This window comes from Podarcis filfolensis (genome assembly GCF_964270895.1).
Source record: "Podarcis filfolensis genome assembly, chromosome: 6".
NCBI classification, from domain to species: Eukaryota; Metazoa; Chordata; class Lepidosauria; order Squamata; family Lacertidae; genus Podarcis; species Podarcis filfolensis.
The window spans coordinates 49,217,324-49,238,307 of NC_139609.1; the positions used below are offsets into that span (position 1 = coordinate 49,217,324).

The 20,984-nt window shown below is 41.0% G+C and overlaps 1 protein-coding gene across 15 annotated transcripts in view; it reads right to left on the reverse strand.

Annotated features, from left to right (window-relative positions):
* RNF220 (ring finger protein 220) overlaps nucleotides 1-20,984 on the reverse strand; it is a 341,456-nt gene that overhangs the window by 44,868 nt on the left and 275,604 nt on the right. For all 15 annotated transcript variants that reach the window (XM_083619867.1, XM_083619869.1, XM_083619871.1 and 12 more), the window contains one exon: nucleotides 20,462-20,594. In XM_083619867.1, the coding sequence (XP_083475993.1) occupies nucleotides 20,462-20,594 (133 nt within the window). The remainder of the gene's footprint in view (nucleotides 1-20,461; nucleotides 20,595-20,984) is intronic.

A 20,984-nucleotide genomic window follows, 5' to 3' on the forward strand; every position in this document is an offset into this window, starting at 1 on the left:
AAAAAGGGACCCTGTGCCCAGAATAAGGATGGATATAGGGACGATTCCAACAGGGTCAAGGCTTTTGTTACACTTTTGTGTCCCAACTCACTCACATTTTTTCACTGTACAGAGCCAGTGAAAACACGCCAGCAGCTGTTTAAATATTGGAGGTCTAAACCGATTTACATTAATTATTCATCCCAGGCTCATTCAAACCAGATTTCTGGACAAGAACCTTTATAAATGAATTAAATGGGGTTTATAAAAGCAGGACAACCCAATAGGATCATAGCTGCTATGTGTGCACATATGTGCATGCACACATGCAAATGAAGTGTAAAGATCTAAAAAAAACCAACCACACTACTAGTCTTTGGCACAAGCACAATTCCACCCTGAGTGGGGAAAAGGACAGGAAGTCCAAGACAGAGAAGAATTCCAACAAAAATGCTTGAAGGCAATTCCATGACTTCCCTGCCCATAAGGCTAATGGTTCTAATATACCCAGGTGGTTGCTTGCTTGGGGCAATGCATTTCAGGGAGACCAGACCTCTTACCTGACATAATCATTCTAGCTTTTAGGGTTCAAACCAATTTGTCCTCCATGTTTATGAATGCATATCCCTTTCTTAATTTGTAGGCTATTTGAGGAAAAGTCTGTACCCATATGAATCTGCCTGGGTCCTGCTTGTGAATCAGCCATCAAGATCTATTAATTGGTAGGCATCAGGGCCTTTCTGGTAATGGACTCATACTGCATAAGCCTCTCCTGCTGCCTCCCTGTCAATTCTTAATGTTATCAACAAAAGGGCAGTCCTACTCCTTGCTTCAAATTCTAACTGTAAAATAAAACAGAAAACCTTTGCTCTCAGACACTTCAAAGCTTATTCCAGTCCTACCACCTTTTCACTTAGAAAGTAACCACTTATGTAGAGGAGAAAGCTGCAGGATGTGGGATTGTGCATGCATGCATCAATGGAATCCCCAAGCCTCACTCATCTAGGCTAGCTCACTGCTTCCTCAGTTCCCTGGTCAGCCATAAGCAATCTCATCCTGAACACCACTGGCAACATTTCCCTTGTAGCAGCCAGAAAGCAATGAATTTTCAAGTCAGGACTTCAGGTGCGAGAAAGAGGAGGTGCATTTTTTTTATTTTTTTGCACTGGTTCAGAGAGGATGGTTGGGCTCTGCTTGGGAAAGAGCATTGTTTTGTTTTCAAAAAGATATGTGCTGGGTCTGAAGCTTACTTGGAACCTATGCCTGCTGTTCTAGAAATTCTTAAACTTTAGATTGAACAGACTAGTGCTTAGATGCGTTCTCTTACATTTCACATATTCCAGGGCTGTTGAATGGGATACAAATCAGATTCCAAGGCAGAATCTTGGCCAAACCCAGCCCCCAGAGGGCAGTAGAGGTCATGATTAACTTTGTTCCAGATTAATTTCCCCCTTTCTTATCATTCAGTACTTTCAAATCATGCAACCTCCTGTGCTGCTAGCCCCAGCAATGGGTACCCAGGAGACCACCTTGGAAGATGGAGGTTCCATTTAGTAATCATGTCCAGTAGCAGCTGACAGGGCTATCCTCCAAGAATTTGCTAAATCTCTGTTAAAGCCATTGGGCATCACCACATTCTTCCAAATATGACTAATCAGAATAAAATGCTATGTATTTAGGCCCATTTTGATGTCTTCTCATCTGAGGTGGTTAAAAGAACACAAAGCATGCTATCGTGTTATTAACTAGTATTTATGCAGCAGCTTAAATAGACTCAAAGAAGAAGAAGAAGAAGAAGAAGAAGAAGAAGAAGAAGAAGAAGAAGAAGAAGAAGAAGAAAAGGAGGAGAAGTTTTAAAGGGATAAAGCATATTTTTGCTTTCGGATGAGGCAAGTGTATTGCCTCGTCACTGAAGTTTAAAATTATTAAAATTGTGTCGTAAGGCTTCTTAATTCCCAACTTGGCATTCCTTAGAGAAAATAATTTTGCCAACTCATTCTTCCAATCTACTAGCTTTTGGCTGAATACCATTTACTTTTGGTGATATAACTAACCCTACTGAAGCTAAAGCAACACCATTTTCTGACAGTCTTAATCCAAGATGCCTTTCTAAAGATCCAGACAAACAAGAGTGAGCATGCAGGTCAGACTCGGGAGCCATTAAGCCAAGAAAAAACAAAGTTACTGTTCTGTCTCCGATCCCCATTGCTCTTGTAGGCGGCTGCTCTGACAAGCAATTCCAGCACCACTGTTGAGTGGCACCTCTATAAACCCTGTGACAGTTCGGGAGACAAACTCTCTCATCAGTCAGAATGTACCTATCAAGATCACTTACCTTGAGAGCACAGTAGCCCTCGAGCACTGTGTACACAGCTCTGCTCTGCCTGGCCTTGGAGCAGCTGGACCCAGCACCAAAATTGAGTTAATGCTGAACATTCTAGGAGTTCCGAGCAAGAAACAGCCCCACAGAAATATGAGCACAGGACCTTTGCTATGAGTAAAGAGGCCCATTTCACATGTGTAGCAGGCTAGATCTAAACTGCACACATTAGACAGCTCTCCCCCTCTCCAATTTCTGAGTTTAAAAATGATTATTTATGCCTTTCTAAAGAACCATTTTTCTATAATCTGTTTCCACGGTTCTTCTGTATGAGTGGATAAGATATACAGCATGACATAGGTGTTACTGAAATTATGAACAGTTTGGGGGGGGAATAATAGAGAACACTGACCTACTACTTGGTATACTTCTAGATTAGAGGGTGTGATGAAATTCATTTACAAGCAAAACAGAAGTGCATCAATAGTCTGTGGCATTCACTGCCACGGAATATGATGATATGACAAGCATACCTAGATTAAAATGAATTAATTATCTTATTAATGAAGGTGACTTCAGCATTATTCTCTTGGGTGACTATAAACACAACATCTTTTTCCTTTTCTACTCTTGTGACATATTTTCACTTCCCCCATCCTCTTTTTGCATGCAATGTGTGGGTCTGTTTTTTCAATCATGATCAAACTAGAACGTTTGGGATGGGAAGATACATGGCCTTTTACTTCCAAAAAATCTAATGCCTCCCCACTCGAAGTGCAACCTAGAAGCACTGTTTTGCTAGACATCTGTATGTTTAAAAGCACCCATGACTGTGCTAATAAGATAAAATCCCATGCCCTTTAAAAACATATATTTTATACGTCATACAGAGTAAGCGCTCACATGAATGTTCACTGGTAAAGTGCGTAACTACATCTTCCCTGCATTCCATTTCAATAACTTTATTTTTCATGAAAGAATTTGTATTCCATCACTCCAGAACTAAAACCCACATATTTTTTTAAAAGATGTAAATATTTTTCCTCTTGCTGCAAAGCCCTAACTAACACCATTATATTTGTGTTGCGAATAAAATTGGGGCTGCAATAGAACTGCACTTCCGGAAGCTGGAAGTAACAATAAGGACTAATGGAACATTCCATATTGCTGTTATACAATAATAGCTCTACTTTCCCCCCAACTGAGTCAGAAAAGTACTGATTTGGTATTTGGGAGAAGTAGTGGACTGGATATGGGTCAATAAATTGAAATTCAATCCAGACAAGACGGAGGTGCAGAGAGGTGGTATTCAACAAGCTCTGGAAGGGATTGCACTCTCTCTAGAGGATCAGGTACACAGACTATGAGTGTTTTCAGATTCATCATTTGAGGCTCAAGTAACCTCAGCAGCACAAAAGACCTATCAGTTCAAGCTGATAACTGCCCACCCCACACCCCACCCCTGCCCCTGAAAGTCTAATCATAGTTAGCCAATTCCTGGTAAATTCTGGGTTGGATTACTGAAACTAATTTAGAATACTGAGGCTAAACAGCCAACACGGGCCAGCTGTAGAGATCATATCTTGTCTGTACTGAAAGAGCTTTGCTGATTCCAGGTAACTTTCCAAGTTCAATTCAAAGGGTTGTTCTTAACCTTTAAAGCCCAGCATCCAGATACCCGTTTCACTACTTTATCTTGGATCAATCTGCTCATCTACTGAGATTGTCCTCTGTTGTCTCTTCTCTTGGAGCCCCCACCAAATGGAAGTGCAGCAGATGGTAACAGAGCCAGTCTTTGCAATGATGGTGCCTTTCCTTTGGAATACCCTTCCCAGAGAGACCTACCTAGCACTCTTACTACTATCATTAAGGTACCTAGCAAATACATTTCTGTTTTCCTAAAAATATTGGTGTTTATAGCTTAGTTGTTGCTTTAGCTTTTCAGCTTTAGAAAACATGACTTTAAATTGAGGGTGCAGGGTATAAATGTAAATAAATGAATGAAATTACGCAGAAAGTCCCCACCCCCTTTCTCTCTCACACACAAACATGGACAGCTCATTCCACACTTTAAATAGTTTAAAGTCTTTATATACAAGCATGCCCATCTTCTCTAAAAAGATAAATACAGGTGGCGACCAATTTGCATGGGAATTCTGTTCTTGGGCCCTACAAATGTTGGTGGAGTCCAAAAGTACCCAGGCATCAGCAGTCATGAATCAATTGGATGTGCACAAAACTGCCACCTGTATTTTAAGTCTGCTTTTACCACAAAGATAGGCAACATATTATTTCACCTGATTCAAACTTGAAACATATACGGTGTCTTGCACAACTCAATCTAGAGAAACAAAAATATATTCCAATTTTGCTCATAGGTGGGGTTCAGAACCATGGATTCAGTAAAGGGAGGCCAGTGCTATCATTAGGCCAACTAGGCAGCCACCTAGGGCACAGACCTCAGAGGGGCGCAGTGCTCACCTTTTAGGGGCACAGTTTACACAGATTGTTTTTTGTTATAGCTTATGAATTTCTAGTAATATTTTATATTTTGAAGAATTTTATGATTTCTACAATACATCATTTTTTGTAAAATGAAGTTAGCCATTTTGGGGGGTATGCGTGTGTGCAAGGTTAGCTTTGCCTAGGGTACAAAATATCTGGCACCAGCACGGAGTACAGGCAACGGTGCATCATAACAAGGCCATACGTGAACCGTGCTTTGCTTGGTTATAAGTAGCAGTTGCACTGTAATTCACTTTGCTTTGCTTATTTCCTTAGCAATAAGAAAACTTTTTTTAAAAAAACTGGTCTTGGGGTACAATTGTATCCTTGGTTGGGCTGGTTATTTACCATTATGTATGCAACTTTCTAATGGTAAAAACAGATTCTGTACAGAAATGAGATTGCACATCATCTTTATATAAGTGAAGAGTAGAACTGGAGCAAATAAAGCACAGAATCTGTTTTATTCTTTACAGAATTTAAGGGGTAAATCTCCCACTTGTCTGATTATCATTTAGGCATTGTGAGTAGTAGCACACAATGGCTTTAGAGTTCCACTGTCCGGAATGCTAAGAATCGACTATTTGTTTTCACTCACTATTTATTATTCCAAATTTGCTCACACATGATTACTTCCTACTGAAGTTGCTACTGCTTATAATTTAACTGTGTGTCACTGGTTGTCATTTATGGATACATTGCTGTGTATTGTTATTGATTTTAAATTGTAAGCCACCTAGAGGGCTCTTTTTGAGTAAAACTGACAGGATATAAATCCAAAATATAAATAAGTAACAAATGAAATAATGACCTGCCAGAAGAACCTCTAGCAATGCTCTAGTGCAGAGCAGAAGAGCTAATCTGCTTATGACATGCGTATCTTGGCTGTCCTGCTCCTACGACAGAAGAGTCTTTAGTGTTGGTCCCTAATGTGCTCAAGGTGCACAAGGCACAACACTTGATTCTTCACAATATAAAAAAATATCCAAAAACTGAATTATGCTCTACCTCTCACTTGCACAGACCTGTCCAAGGCTGTAATGGCCAGAAATCAGATGAGTGTTTACAGCGCTTGTGGGTAATATAGAGAGATTTGGTAAAAAATACAGTCTCTAGTTAAAGACTAAAAAAAAAGCAGGTTTTGTTAATTACTTTTCCCACAACATCTACCAACCTCTGGCTGAGCTCATTCACCTGCTTTGCCTAAAGTGTTGCTTGCTCCTTCCTGGATAAGGAATAACTCTCCCCCACCCCCCACCCCCCAAAAGCAGCAATAAAAGTGTTTTAATGCTGCCAGGCCTCACACACATTTCCTGGGAACAGCTCTTGGCAGTGTTTGTTTCCTCAGCTGCCGAAACATCCCCAAACTAGCATCAAGAGAGCATAGTGGCACGGATGTAGCTTTCCTTTAAAAATGGCTTGGGGAAAAGCAAACTGCCTTGACTCTTTTAAAAAGAAAGGGCAAAAGGAAAGGATCGCTGTAGTCAACCTTTGATGGCTAATGTTTGTTGGAATTAGTTATTAAATTGCATTGTTCCATTACCCTGTTGCACTATAAACGATCAGGTAAAGATGAATTGGATTAGTAATGTTCATGACTCCAGGTTGATGGAAAACTAACCTGACCACAGAAAAATGCAAAGTCTGGTTTTCACTGGCTGCTATGAAATAACTTAATCAGGATCATGGGATTTATAAAATACACACATAGGTCTTCAGTGTTTGAGGCCATGCATATGGATCATTGTAGTAGAGCTGCCACTCTAAAGTCATCTTTCACGCTGTAAGAAAACAGAGCCTAGGCTGCAAGTCTGCATCCCAACTGCTTGTAGTCATCTTTACTAACACACCAAGGAGGAGACTTTAAGAGGGGGCTGTATAATTTTATGGCCATTAATATTTTGTGGTACTGCTACATGCCAAGGTGAAAGTCATCAAGCCTGTGCCTCAGGGGGCAAGCTGGTTGCCTGCAAAAGGATTTTTCCTCCTGTAAACAGCACCTCAGAACTTGGCTGAGAGCACTACACAAGTTCCCCTTTGTGCCTCCATCACACAGTGGATACAGCTGGAAAGAGGATCCCATATCCAAGCTGCTATGGCAATTCCTCCAGTTCTGTGCCAGGCTAATGTTCAGCAGGAGGCGTGCATGCATTTGTGTGCTTGTATGTGGAAGGCTGCCATACAAAGGAAAATTTGCAAGCAGAGGCTTAGCAATCATTGGCGTAATTTCCATGAAGGTGGCTCAGGGGAATTTTTGTTCATGTAAGGAGCGAGGGAAAACAAAAAAGGAAAGAGAGGAATTAAAGTAATCTTGAATCACTAAACAGGTTCACATCACTGGATCAATAAGCACCACTGACAGGGATCACAGTCACATTGCAATTCTGCCAATAACAGAGGAAGGCGGAAAAGCAGAGGGGACGACTTTTCTAAAGCAGCCGAGCATGAAGTAGTCAAGTTTGGTAAGCAACCCAGAGCAATGTCCCCATTTAAAGGCACTAGTGGAAGCAGCATGTCTTGCTGTCCACTGATTTAAATAACAATGCACTCAATCTTGATAGAAAAGAGTCATGGGATAGCATAACAAGGCCTGTATTTTATAAGCCAAACCTGCATGCTCACTGCAAACTAATTTTTCATATAGGCCAGGAAGACGGAAGAAAATCAGTGTTAATTTAATCAATTGATCAGGCTATTGATTACAAAACTGGAGCTGCTAGTTAGCCATCTGCAGTAATTCTGCCTGCTTTTGAGGGCACAGCACACAGCATCGATTTCTTCACCTGCTACACCAAAATAAAAACAGGAATGCACTTTCCAAGGAAGGAGGGGGGTGAAGCAGGATGGTATAAAGCTTGTGGTCCAAAGAGAGGAAGCAAGTCACTAAACACATGTAGCCAGAAAACAGGGGCAGCGCAGTGTCTTGCAAGTTTCAAACTGAAATTAGTTACAGATGCAGTCACAGTGTCTTGTGTAAACGCTATCGATTGGGAAGCTGACAGTCTTAGGAGCCTCAATGCTAGGACAATCAATCCGGCAGCAGTGTCACCTGCCACTTTACTGAATAGTTGACAATGCAATTATCCAGTGTGGAGGCAGGGAGTTGGCGTGTGTCAAACGCAGTTAACCACTTTCTGGGCATTACTCGATAATGCGTTTCACCGCTTGGTGCAAGAGACGACATGCAAAGACAAGAAGCAGTTTAAAGTCATTGAAAAACCACACTTCCCCTCTTTGGTGGTGGTGGAGGTGTAGGAAGGAGGAGTAAGAGAAGAGTCCCACTGCCCCAACTTAACAACTGTATTTTAAAATGCTATTAAAATTGCGTCAATCAATATCTTGACAGCTGAGGCTGAAGGGCAACCCCAAAGCTCACAGGAGAAGCTGTATTCAAGGCAGATGGCTTTGCAGGGGGAGGAGAGGGGATAAGGAGAAAAAAATGACGGACTAGAACCTTCATACCAAGCATGGGGGTGCACACATACACAAAATATTGTTTCAGTAATGCTGTGAGAACCAAGAGTAGATGAGCTCATGCCTGCTAGTCCAACAGCCAAGAAAATGTACATTAAAATGTATGTTCTCAACTTGGAACCTACTCAGTTTCCAGCATGGAGTACTTTTAAATGTCACCCCATTACCCTAGATTCCTCCTGCCAATTTAGTGCACCTAACAATCAATTTTGTCCCCCGACAGCCGGTTAATCTCTTCCTCCCCCGTTGCAGCACATGAGGGCTATGCTATAAAGGAAATGGTTTACTCAAATGCTGCATTTGAGTAAACTGAGAACAGATACTAAGATTCGCCTTAAACTCTTTCAAGCTTGCATGCAATAGATAAAGCATCAGTTATTCCCTTTATTTAAACTGCACTGTCTAATGAAATAGTGGTGCCACAAGTTGTCATGCAATAGGCACCAGAATTATTTTCATGCAATACTTATCCTGCTTTTTTAAGGTTACAGGAGAGCAGTGAACCCTAGTTTAACCTTCCCGAATATTTAATTGAAGCCTGTCTTTCTGTAACTTGAACTTATTCCCACTTATCCATCCCACAAGGCCATTATAAATACATTGCTATTATTCCTCACCCCACCTCAAAAAATACCACTTGGGCAACCCTGTACATAAGCAAAATTGACTCACCTAAAAATAAGGTAGTAGTTTCTACATGGGAATGTCCTAGGTATACAGAAGTATAGTAGTTTCTAAATTAATTGAAAAAGAAAAACTGGGGTGGGGGTCAGCACGACAAGCACCTGTGAACTTTTAGGACCTATGAAGTTGAGTTTGTCAATTCAAATAAAATAAAATAAAAGGAACCAGAGGGAGAAAGACAGGGAACCAGTTTGCTCACGCTGCTTAGTAGCTTATATTATCAGGGAAGAAAAATTGAGGCACTACACAATAACTTCCCCCCCCAAGTATACCTTCTCCTTCTCCAGAAACTGTCCTCCCCAAGATAGGCAGCAAGAAATGGTACATAGATTGTCCTGAGCCCTTCAGAATTAAATAGCATAGTGGGGATGGCTTTAGGCAAGTAGAGAAAAAAGTGTGTGCTCCCACACTCAGAAAGTATTACAAGCTTTTGCCCTAGTCTGCCTCTGAACAGGAATATTCCTCTTAGGGGACAAAGATACATTACAACATATTAATGGTGCACGTCTCTGTCATTTTCATTTCAGATTCCCCATGCTTGTGTTGTGGTCAGACAATAAATACTCAAATATAAGTTTTAACACTGTGTTGTATTCTACCATGTTCATGAGGAAATGAGACCTCAAATATGTCATCTACGCTTTCAAAACTCCAGAAATTTGAATGGAAATGAGCAGGCATTCAGGAAATACACACTGTATAGCCTTCCGGGGTGACAAAAGCAACCAAGTGAACCTTTAAAATCTCTCAGGTTAAAAAAAAAATCTTTCTGTATGGAAAGACAGCAAGTTGCTGAAGTAGAAAAACTTTCAATTATATCTTTCTCTTACGACTTATAAAGTGGTACAGAGCATGAAGGCTATAGCAATTTTTTCAGCTGTTGTGCTGTTGCCAAAAAAGGTCCTAGGTACACCAGAACTTTAGCAACTTGCCGATTTATTGTGAAAAAAAAACTTATACAGGATACTTCATTATGATTGTTATTATTATTATTAACTGAATTTGCATACTACCGTTCATCCACAGATCTCAGGGAGGTTCACAAAAGAATGCATTAGATGCATTAAGTGGGACAAAGTGGTTGGTGGTAGCTACAGATTATACAATGTAGCAGTATACGTCAGAGTGTTGAACTATAAACAACATTAAAAAAAATATTCCCAGCATTTCATTGTACAGTATAAGCTACTTAGGATGTTGAGTAGTTTCTCTGCCTTGTAAACTAGAAATGTCATAAAACTAATTTCAATAAAGTTTTGTATGTCGTTTAAGAAAAGAAGAGTATTTCCCAAGCACCGTATTAATTCTAAGGTTGGGTGGTTCATCAGGCAACCAGATATCATCTTCCACTATGTGTGTGAATGAGCATACCACAAATCCTTAAATCGTATTTCACTAAACACCTCAAATACTTAACTTTTCAAATACTTAAATTTTCCCACTTGGTAGACTGGAAACTAGAGGAGTCCACTAATGCTCATCCTGCCTCCTCTTAGGTAATAGAAAGGTAGACCATGCCCAGACAGGGTTTGCTTAACTGTTAGGCATCTAAGATGAACTAATAATTAATATCCCAAATGAGGCTAAAACTCTGCACTGAAAAGTAAGGACCTGGTTCCTGAGTTCTGGTTCAGACTATTACCCAGTCCTAACCATGCCTACTCTGAAGAAAATCCTACTGAATTCAGTGGGGCTTACTCCCAGAAAAGTGGGGTTAGGATTCAGCTTTAGCCAACAGATGATATCACGCATATGACTTACATAACAGTTGCATGGGATTCCTCAGTTAGTGAAAGGGCTCTTAGGAAATACAATGGCTCTTTTCTCTGTCTTTCTCTTTCTCTTTTGATAGCACAGAAGCACCAAACATATTACATCTCCATCTTCTGGATTGTGTCGGTTTTACTTATCTTATTCATGGTGCCATTCTGAAAGAAACTACAATTTGAATTTCTTTCCAAAGTGTGTTTTGTTCCAAAAAAAAACTCTCTGCGCTAAATCTACATCTTTAAAGTCACTACTGCTCAATGGAGGGAAAAGGGTTCTAAATTCTGCTTCAGAAATCCTGTGATGATTGCACGAAGTAAATTCATTCAGGTATTTCAATTTAATTTATCTTCTGCAGAGAGATACATTTCCTTGGTGCAGGACTTTTGCATGTCAGTGCAGTATACACAAAAAGCTTACAACAGGAATCCACATCACACAAGGAAAACTGTTGCAGGCCAGCTCAAGACAAGCAAGACTAGATTAGTTAGCAGTCTTGAGCAATTTCTGCCTTTGAGTGAAACAAGAGATAGCTATGTGGCAGGCACCTTGCAATAGCGAACATGCTGCTTAGTGTATAAATGACTATAATTTGGACAAAAAAATTGGCTTCCAGGTGGAAAAATCAAAATTGGAAACAGAATTGTTAGATTCCAAAACTAAGATACTTTCAAGAATGTATAACTTGCTGTTAAAATGGAATACGCAGGATGAAACGGTTAAATCTGCTATGATTAAATGGGCACAAGATGTTGGACATAACATTATGTTTGCTGACTGGGAACAGTTGTGGACCACCGGTATGAAATTTACGGCATGTAATGCCTTAAGAGAGAATATTATGAAAATGATGTACATGACACCAGTCAAGCTTGCAAAAATTTATCATTTGCCCGATAATAAATGTTGGAAATGTAAAGAAAATGAAGGTACATTCTTTCACCTTTGGTGGACGTGCCCAAAGATTAAGGCTTTCTGGGAGATGATCTATAATGAAATGAAAAAGGTATTTAAATATACCTTTCTGAAGAAACCAGAGGCCTTTCTCCTGGGCATAGTCGGCCAATAGGTGCCAAAGAAGGATAGAACTTTCTTTATGTATGCAACAACAGCAGCAAGAATACTTATTGCAAAGTATTGGAAGACACAAGATTTACCCACCCTGGAAGAGTGGCAGATGAAGGTGACGGATTATATGGAATTGGTGGAAATGACTGGCAGAATCCGAGACCTGGGAGAAGAGTTGGTGGAAGAAGACTGTAAGAAATTTAAAGACTATCTTCAGAAATACTGTAAAATTAATGAATGTTAAAATGATGTTGGATTGAAAATAAGTGGCATTAGCAACAAAGTTAATAAGAATATGCAAAAATGAATTGATAATGGATGAAAATATAGAGTTATAATATGTTAAGATACAGAGTTAAGATAAACGAAAGAGGGTAAGGATTTGCTGATTTGATTATTTAAATGGGAATATAAAAAGGGGAGGTGTGAGGAGGCCAAGGAAATAAGCTAATGAGTTCAAAGTTACAAAAAACGGATTTGTTTTTAATTTTTTTTTAGTTACCGTATTTTTCGCCCTATAGGACGCACCGTCCCATAAGGCGCACCTAGTTTTTTGGGGGGAAATAAAGGGGAAAAAATTATTTCCCCCCAGGCGCGGGGCTGGGGGGGGGAGGCCCGAGCTTCCCCCGACCCCAGCCCCCAAACAGGCAGCTCTCTGCAAGCTGTGGGAGCCCAGCGGGAGCGCTCCCGCTGCTTGAGGAGAGGTCCGCGAAGCCTGGGCGCGCTGATCTCAGCGCGCGCAGGCTTCGGCATGCTGGCAACTCTCCGCAAGCAGCGGGAGCGCTCCCGCTGCTTGCGGAGAGGTCCGCGAAGCCTGGGCGCGCTGATCTCAGCGCGTGCAGGCTTCGGCATGCAGGCAACTCTCCGCAAGCAGCGGGAGCGCTCCCGCTGCTTGCGGAGAGGTCCGCGAAGCCTGGCGAGCGAGAGGGGTCGGTGCCCACCGACCCCTCTCGCTCTCCAGGCTTCAGCGAAAGCCTGCATTCGCCCCATAGGACGCACACACATTTCCCCTTCATTTTTGGAGGGGAAAAAGTGCGTCCTATAGGGCGAAAAATACGGTATTTGTCTTTTGTATTTTGTATTTTTATTCATCTTTTTTCTTTTTCATGTATTTCTCTATGTTCTCTTTTTTGTATCTTTTTCTTATTATATGACCTTTTTTCATTTTGTAAACTTATGTTTTTGTGAAACTTCAATAAATATCTTTTTTAAAAAAAGAAAAAATATAAATGAGAGAGACATGTACATATAAACAAATACATATTACAGTTTGTATCATAAGGGAGTTTCATTCTATGGCATTTCATCTTTATCCAAGCAAACAAAGAAAACAAAGTGTTGTGTATGCACATCTGTGCAGCAGCAGAAGGGCTAGAAAAGATCTGTAGGGGCTAACAAGAGCAGAAATAACATGAGCATTCCTTTAGTTGTCTTTACTGGTTCTTGTTCAACTGTTCAAGACACACAGTGTACTTGTTTCTGAACTGATAAATTAAAAAAAAAAATTAAAATGAAATGTTGTTGTTTTTGTTGTGTTTTTCTTTTTAAAAGAACAGCATTAAACTATGGAAGCAGACAGTCCGGGATATTTTTTTAATTTGTGGGATAAGGCAAAAGAGAGCATGTTACCAAGAAGCAATATCTGAAACAGATTTTCAAAACTGGGAGAAGGAGAGAGACATTAAGGATGTCACAGATATGAAATTCGAAAGCTGCTCCACTGACAGCTCTCCTTCCTTCTGCCAAGTCCATTCAAATCCATGGATAACAAATATTAGTTACAGATTCATTCATCCAAGGATCTGTACACACTACAGATACCTTTTATTTCCTGGTCAGTCCTCTGGGAAATCTCATTGTCTAATGCCACTGCCAGCTCTCTTTGATATGACCTTAAATGCAACTTTAACTGAACAAACTGGATGATGGAAATCAGGCACACGCCTGTTAGCTTTGCAGGCGCTCTCAAAGAAAAGCATCTTCCTATTTGTGCTCCAGAGGGGAAAAAACAAGAAAATGTAGCTAGTAATTTCAAAAGAAAGTAGGCGGGATGTCACCCTTTGTATATTTTAAGATTCCTGGCAGAACAACTGTATGACATCCACATTTTGCTAGAGGCAGATTATTTCAAAATGATTAGAAAACAAAACAGCTCGAGTGAGATGAGACTATGCATTTCCATATGTCAAGTGCAGGGTTTCCATGAATGTTCATATTATAAAACTATTACGTATCATAATTGTATTTCCCCCTACTGTAGGAACAGACATGTGCCACTCCTAGATACCTACTTCACATGCTTCTGGATTCTACACACATAAAAGTACAATCACTATTGTTGTTGGTTGTGGTGCCACTTCTGCAGTTTATTTTGCAAAAAGTCTGCTGTGACATCAGTGCTCAGAGCAAAAAGCATTTGAAGTTAAAGGGAGAAACAGGCTGTAAGCCAAGAGTGGGATGACAGCCATCTGCAGGAAATGCCAAGCAATTCATCTGACTCTTCAAATAGTCATAACAAGTGTAGGTGACAACACCATCTATTAAATACTTTGCTCTGGCACAGAAGTTAGGCTCCTGAGCCAGTCCTTCAATCTCCAAATTAAGAAAAGGTCTACTAGATAAGGTCACGGGTTTGTCCAGTATCCTGCTTCCCACAGAGGCCAGCCAGATGCCCCCATGAAGCTGAACGGCAAGATATGACCTCCCTACATTGTTGGCCCCACTATCTGGTACTCCAAAGGATCCTGCCTCTGGCCATGAAGGCTCAATTTAGGAGCCACCCAGCTGGTTAGTAATCTTTTGACAAAGAAACCTGGAACACCAAGAACAATGGGGTTTCTCATTTAGTAGGAACACCAGCACCTTTGAATTGCTTGTAAGTGAAAGACCTTCCAAATTCAGAACATACCACACTGTTCCTCATAGGAAGGTTTCTAGTAATCACTCTTCTAGGAAGCCTTGCATACTGTCTTTCAGTCATTAGGGCTTTGCCTCTGTGTATTATTTTCAAGGCAACTGAAATCCCCAAGAGTGTCAGGTGAATAGACAGCTGGCCAGTTGTTGCTTTCCTTGACAAGGTGGTGCAGTGCAGGAAGGGCAAGGACAGGGAACTTGACTACATTCTTCAAACCCTTCATATCTAGAGAGGACAGCAATCTTGGCTCTATCAGACAGTACAGCTCAGAGTTTAAATGGGACTTGCGCTCACTTGCTTTTCCTGTCTCTGTCTCTCTCTCTTTGAAGTTGCCTGGACAGCTTCCTCAAGCTGGCGTTATCACTCCCTCTAACCACTCTTGGCAGGCAATCTAATTCCCCCTGAAAAGGTCACCGCCATTTTAACTGCCTTTCAATCACATTAGGAGTGCTGCTGCTCGTGCCCGCATAGCTGTGCCTGCAGCTCTCCTGGCTGAGGTGCGATCGATAAACTGACATACCGTTTCACCCCCCCTCCGCCCAACTCCCCCTTTCCCAATGGCTCCCTCACTGTGCAGTTTAGACTCTTACCCCCCTTCCCAACACCAACTCACCTCCTTTGGCTAAAGGAATGACACAATATGCTGATTGACCAAAAAATCTCCTAAAAGTGATACAACATAGGGGGAAGAGATAACCTATCATGCTTTAATCTACTTAGCCCATTTGCTCCAGCAAACGGGGAGGGGGCTTGGGCTCTCTTCTTAGATACACAGAGGCAGCAAGATCCTGGGGACCAGGCAGCTCAGACTCCTTTGAAGCAAGGTTCCTACAAAGAGCAAGCCTGCCTCCAGCTCCCCTCCATGGAATCATTACTGTTATCTCTCTTGCATTCACCCTTTTTTCCTCACAGTTACCACTGCCGTGTTTTCTCCATCGATCCTCGTGTAAGACACTGTTTTAAGTCCGCTAGCCTTTTGACTGGGCTAAGCCGTTTAAGAGATGACAGCAGCCTCTATCAGCACAAAGCCAATATGATTCTTTTCGGATAAAGCACTTTTTTCTCACCCGCTCTTCCTCCCTCCCACTCACAAATAACAGACGCACAGACAAAACTGCTAAGCTTTCAAAGAAAAAAAGGCATTCCACTCCCCCCCCCCAACTTCTCTCTGCAATTCTTTAAAGGGATAACCTTGCAATGTAAACAGCTACAGTAAATGAGTAGCTGTTCTTTAGAACAAGTGAGGGATTGCTACAAATGCAGGGAATTTAAAAGGGGGGAAAAGTGAGAAGAAACCCAATGCCTCCCGCATTTCAGCAAGTAGGATGTAGGCTGGAGCATTAGACGCAGAACACAGGAACAATTCTTCATCAAGTTCAGTAGATATAAATTCAGGCCCCACTGACAGGGGAGTCTCCAACAAAACTTTACGATGTTGTGAGATATGTCTGAATTCTCCAACCTGGGCACAGTTTGCCGCTGTACTATGCCTAACACTCCCAAGTTTCAGCATCCAGAAATCAAAACTGCTGGTAAAGCACTAGCTGAACCAACCAATGTACAATTTTTATATCAAATATTATTTAAATCATAGTTTTTTAAATATCAGGCACAGCGTGCCCCTTAAAAACAGTTTAAAATTACATCTTAAATTATATATTCTCTTAGCACTGAATTCATAACCTTTATTGAGGGACTGAATTAAGTGTACTCTTCTATGTAAAATAGTAATAATAGAGAAATGTGGTTTTTAGGTCAAGTATTACAAATGTCACAACAGTATCATGTATACTTACTATTGTCCAACCTGCAAATACTTAGATTGTCAAACAAAATGAACACTAAGGGTGGTTTTCAACTACCATGCCCTATCAATGCAAGGATTTCAACTTGTGCAATGGGACATTCCCCTCTTTCCTAAATCTGCTCCAGAGAGTGGGGGGAACCCATAGAATAAATTTAGGGTATGTTCAGGGGGAGAAGGTTCTTTTGTGCAAGGAGAAAGTCTTGTGTTGATTGAATGAGAGACTTAGTACTATGTTGGATTCCACCTTTACTTCCTCTATGTCGTGGTGACATGCTGTTCTGTGAATATCCTACAAACCCACTCAAAAATTAAAATGCACCTAGTAGTCAAAAAAAGTTGGTAACCACTAGGCTAATGGAAGTTGTAGTCCAAAAATATCTGATGACCACCAGATTGGGGAATGCTGCCCTAAAATATCACCCACACAGAGGGTGTTGCTGTACCTCTGTATAATTCACCGTTCTAACCATGCCTCCTTCCAGTTAACTGGGGTGGGGTGGGGTGGGGTGTAGTTCTGTTTGAGTTCTTCCTCAAATGTTATTGTAGAGGTTGTAGTCACAAAACATCTGCAGGGCCGAGTCTGCCTATGCCTGCACTAACCTAAATTCAAGGGGAGAACACATCAAGCTAACCGATTACCACAAACAGCTGTATCATATTTCTTACCTTATTGAAAGCGGAAACTGATAAAGTGAATTGATTGTACTACCAAGTGCCCTGTTTCTTAGGTCTAAGCTCTGTCCTCACAGCTCATCTAGCTCTATCAGGCCTCTTGTATCCCCCCCCCCCTCTCTCTCTCTCTCTGGTCATGTTAGGATGCAATGATGGCCATAAACCACATTTAAACAAATCAAGCACTTCCCACTTCATTGCTCCCTTCCAGGTGCACGGAAACAAACCAAGAAGCATCTGATTCAGCAGCTGAACCAAAACCTGAACCAGTGCTCCTGGTTGCTTTATCTCAAATAAACTATAATCAAGAAATAAAGAATTACCCTTGGCTTCCTGGTGGTGGTTTGTTAATGAGAAACAAGCCAAAAGAGCTGGTTTGGACATGACGCTAAGCCAGCAGTTCTGCAAGTTGTTTCCCAGCTTTGAGAAGAGAGGACCACAGCAGTGAGTGTTTGAACTGCATGCACAAACACGCATCTATGAACATACTAATTCACGTATCTATACATGCAGGCCTTGCTATCTGAACACAATGGGTCCCCAGGAAATCATTCATTAGGCAAGCAACCACATAATGAGCTGATGATTTCCAATATTTCCTATGGGAACATTTCAAATCTGTGAATTGTCTGATCTCCCTCTCTCCCTGGTTTCCACCCCAAACTGCTGCAGCCAACTAGCAAAAGACAATCTTTCCTGCTCCTTGATTTGTCCCAATCTCTTTCCCTTCCTCCGTTCGTCCCAGGTTTCTAATCAAAATGGCTGCCACTGACCAGCAAAACACAAATAAGCAAGGAAATAAGCAAATTCCAGCTATTTAGATAACTGAATGAGCTACTTGGGCAGCAAGGTTTGGGTGTAATTTTTTGTGTTCAGATGACTGAAATTTCAGATGGCAAGCCTTCCGATAGCAGGATCTATGTGCACTTTATGGCCAAGTGTTGCATCCAAACACGGTCAATATAAGTGAACTCTTAAGTTAAAGGTGAATTAGGCCTTAAAGGCTACAAAAGGTACTATTCCACTTTATAAAGTGTGGAATTACACTTTTCAATTATATCCACTATGGAATACCTTATTCAATCATTTTTAGCATCATCTTCTAACACTGCAACAGCAGAACCCAATGCAAATAATCCTGTCTCAACCTAACACAATGAGACAATAGCTTAGAAACATCATGTGGTAAAAACAAGCCAATAGATTGATCAAGAAAACACTCGAGGGAATATGTGGAGAGTAGATTTTGCTTCTTTACACATATCTAAATGGCTTCCATTGCTCCTTAATTGACAAAGCCAACAAGCAAAATGATAATCCCTACCAAAAAGGCTGAGAAACTAATCCAAAGTATTTCACGAAAGGGTGCAAAACAGCAGTGAAAATGACTGACGAGCGTCCATATTTCCACTTTAAAAACAAGACAGGGATAATTTACATTAGCTGTCTATGTTTTCCATGCTAAGACTGTGCACAAAAGTGCAGACTGCTCAACATTCCTGGTTACGTAGGAACTTAACTGCTTCTGTCTCCCAGACCTCGGGGCACATAGGAAGACCAACTCCATAGGCTTAGCCAGGGTCTGAAAAGTTAACACATTCCTGCAATAGTCAATCAGCTGAATGAGAATTATGAATAAAATTTGTGGGTGCAAGGAACCCACGGGACAGCAAAAAATTATTTGTCTACTGCAATTCAGTAGACAAAATTCTGAATATATTGGTAGCTAAAAGAATATACTTTCCCCATATGGCTGAACTCCTGAATATCTGTCATGGTGCTGCTTACCTCTCAAGTCTCATTTATCTATTTTTGTACAGATTTATCCATAGACTAAAGTGTGAAGGAAAACAGGAAAGAAAGAGCATCATTTATAAGCCTTAGTAACTCATGCCTGATTTCCTTTCCCAGTGGGATTTTCCTTGGGATATTTTAAATTAGAATCCAGGGCAATCTATGATAATACAAGAGGATGCCAACTTTTACTTTGATGAGGCAATGTACTAGATTCTCTGATCAAGGAAGGGTGGAACACTGTTTCTACAGAATCACAATGTTCACACCAGACAGTTTAGTCAATTCTGACACAGAGCAAAAGGCTGAATGTAAGAAAGGAGTCAGGTGCACAGCTAAAATTACATTCACCAATAAAACTCACAAAGGTCACATTTTGCCATAACTCATTCTCTCTTTTGCAGCCGATTTTCCTGTCACAGGGGAAGGAATAGAAGGAGGAAAAATAAGATGTGTTTGTCTGGGAGCCCTGAGGGCTGCAGTGCTGGAGGTGTATGGCAGGTTGCTGAATTCTCATTTATCAGCCTTAAAAAAGATGGAGTGATAAATGCATAACCGGCCCTTTAATATTTTATGCAGGTGCTAAAGTGACTTAGCTGTCAACTTCCATACATCACCAGTGGCTGATAAACCAGCTTTCGTCACTCCAGACTTGGGCTTTTTACAATTTCATTCTCCACTTCCATTTTTTAAAAATATGCACAATATTGCTGAAACTGATTGTCCTGTAGCTGCTCCTGTTGTCTCCCAACTTTGGGCCACATTTCCTCCTCAAAGGCTAATTTAAGCAGGGTTTTACTCATAACTACTATTATTTTATGCTGTTTTCATAGCCATAGGAAAATAAATATTGGTGCTGGCAGAAGTTCAACTTCCCACCTACACTGAGAAGCAAGCACCTGGCCTGTTACACAGTTTAAAAAACATTCAATGGCAAGTGATGCAATGAATGGGAAAAAACATTTTTCCTCCTGACCATGTCAGCAAAGTCACTTCCCTTAAGCAATCTCTAACAGTTAAGAATTACAAAGGGAAATTTACAAAAGCAACTTTACTATCTTGATCTTGTAAGGTATGATTGCTTTTTGTGAATGCATTTTCTGGTAGGAGACAAATAACATAAAATTTCTGTTAATGTTAATACCACAGATCATTACTATGATGAAAACCAACTCTCTGGATGAATTTACATCCATGTTCCTTTAGAGTCACACATGCATGACAAGCTGCTTCAACCGTCATCAGCATCCACATGTTGTCATTGTGAAGACAGTATGTCTGTCACGGGAATAACTTTTGGGGGTATACTTGCATGAACAAAAACTGCTGAGGGAAAGAGCCCTTAGCCTGGGCTACAGTTTGGAGGGCAATAGCTCCAATATTAGCAATCTGTTTTGTTCTTGGGATGATAGGGAGGGGATCTGGGCACTGTTCAGTCGGCAGCACATCTCAGCAATCCCCACAATGCCCCGCTTACCTCTGAATCCCCCTTCCAGGAGAGTAGTGGCACGTATCCTCTTCTGCCCGCACCATTCATATTCTTCAAAGCGATTACCATTTTCATTTTCAATGTCCACTGCATCATCCTCCATCATGCATGAGCCTTCCCTCTATTAAGCGAAAAGAATAAAGCACCAAGCATCATTTCAGTGTCCTGGGTTAAAAATGGTGCTAGTAGGTAGTATTCCTGTCAATGCATGCTGTACAGACAAAGCTAATCGTGGACAAAGTGGCAAGCACATGTTGACACAGGGTACTGGCAAAAGCTAACGAAGCAGGAAAAAGAATGTCATCCACATTCATTGCTGCTTATTGAGTGCTCACTTTATATTACTGGCTCCCCCAAGGTAGTGTGGGATGAGGTGAGTATCCCATTTAACCATTGGGACAGAGGCTGTGACATTATTGCCCAAGGCCAAATACTGAATTCATGGCCAAATTTGAATTCAAGACTTCCCAATTCAGTTTCTGATCAAAACTATACTTCCTTGCAATGAAAG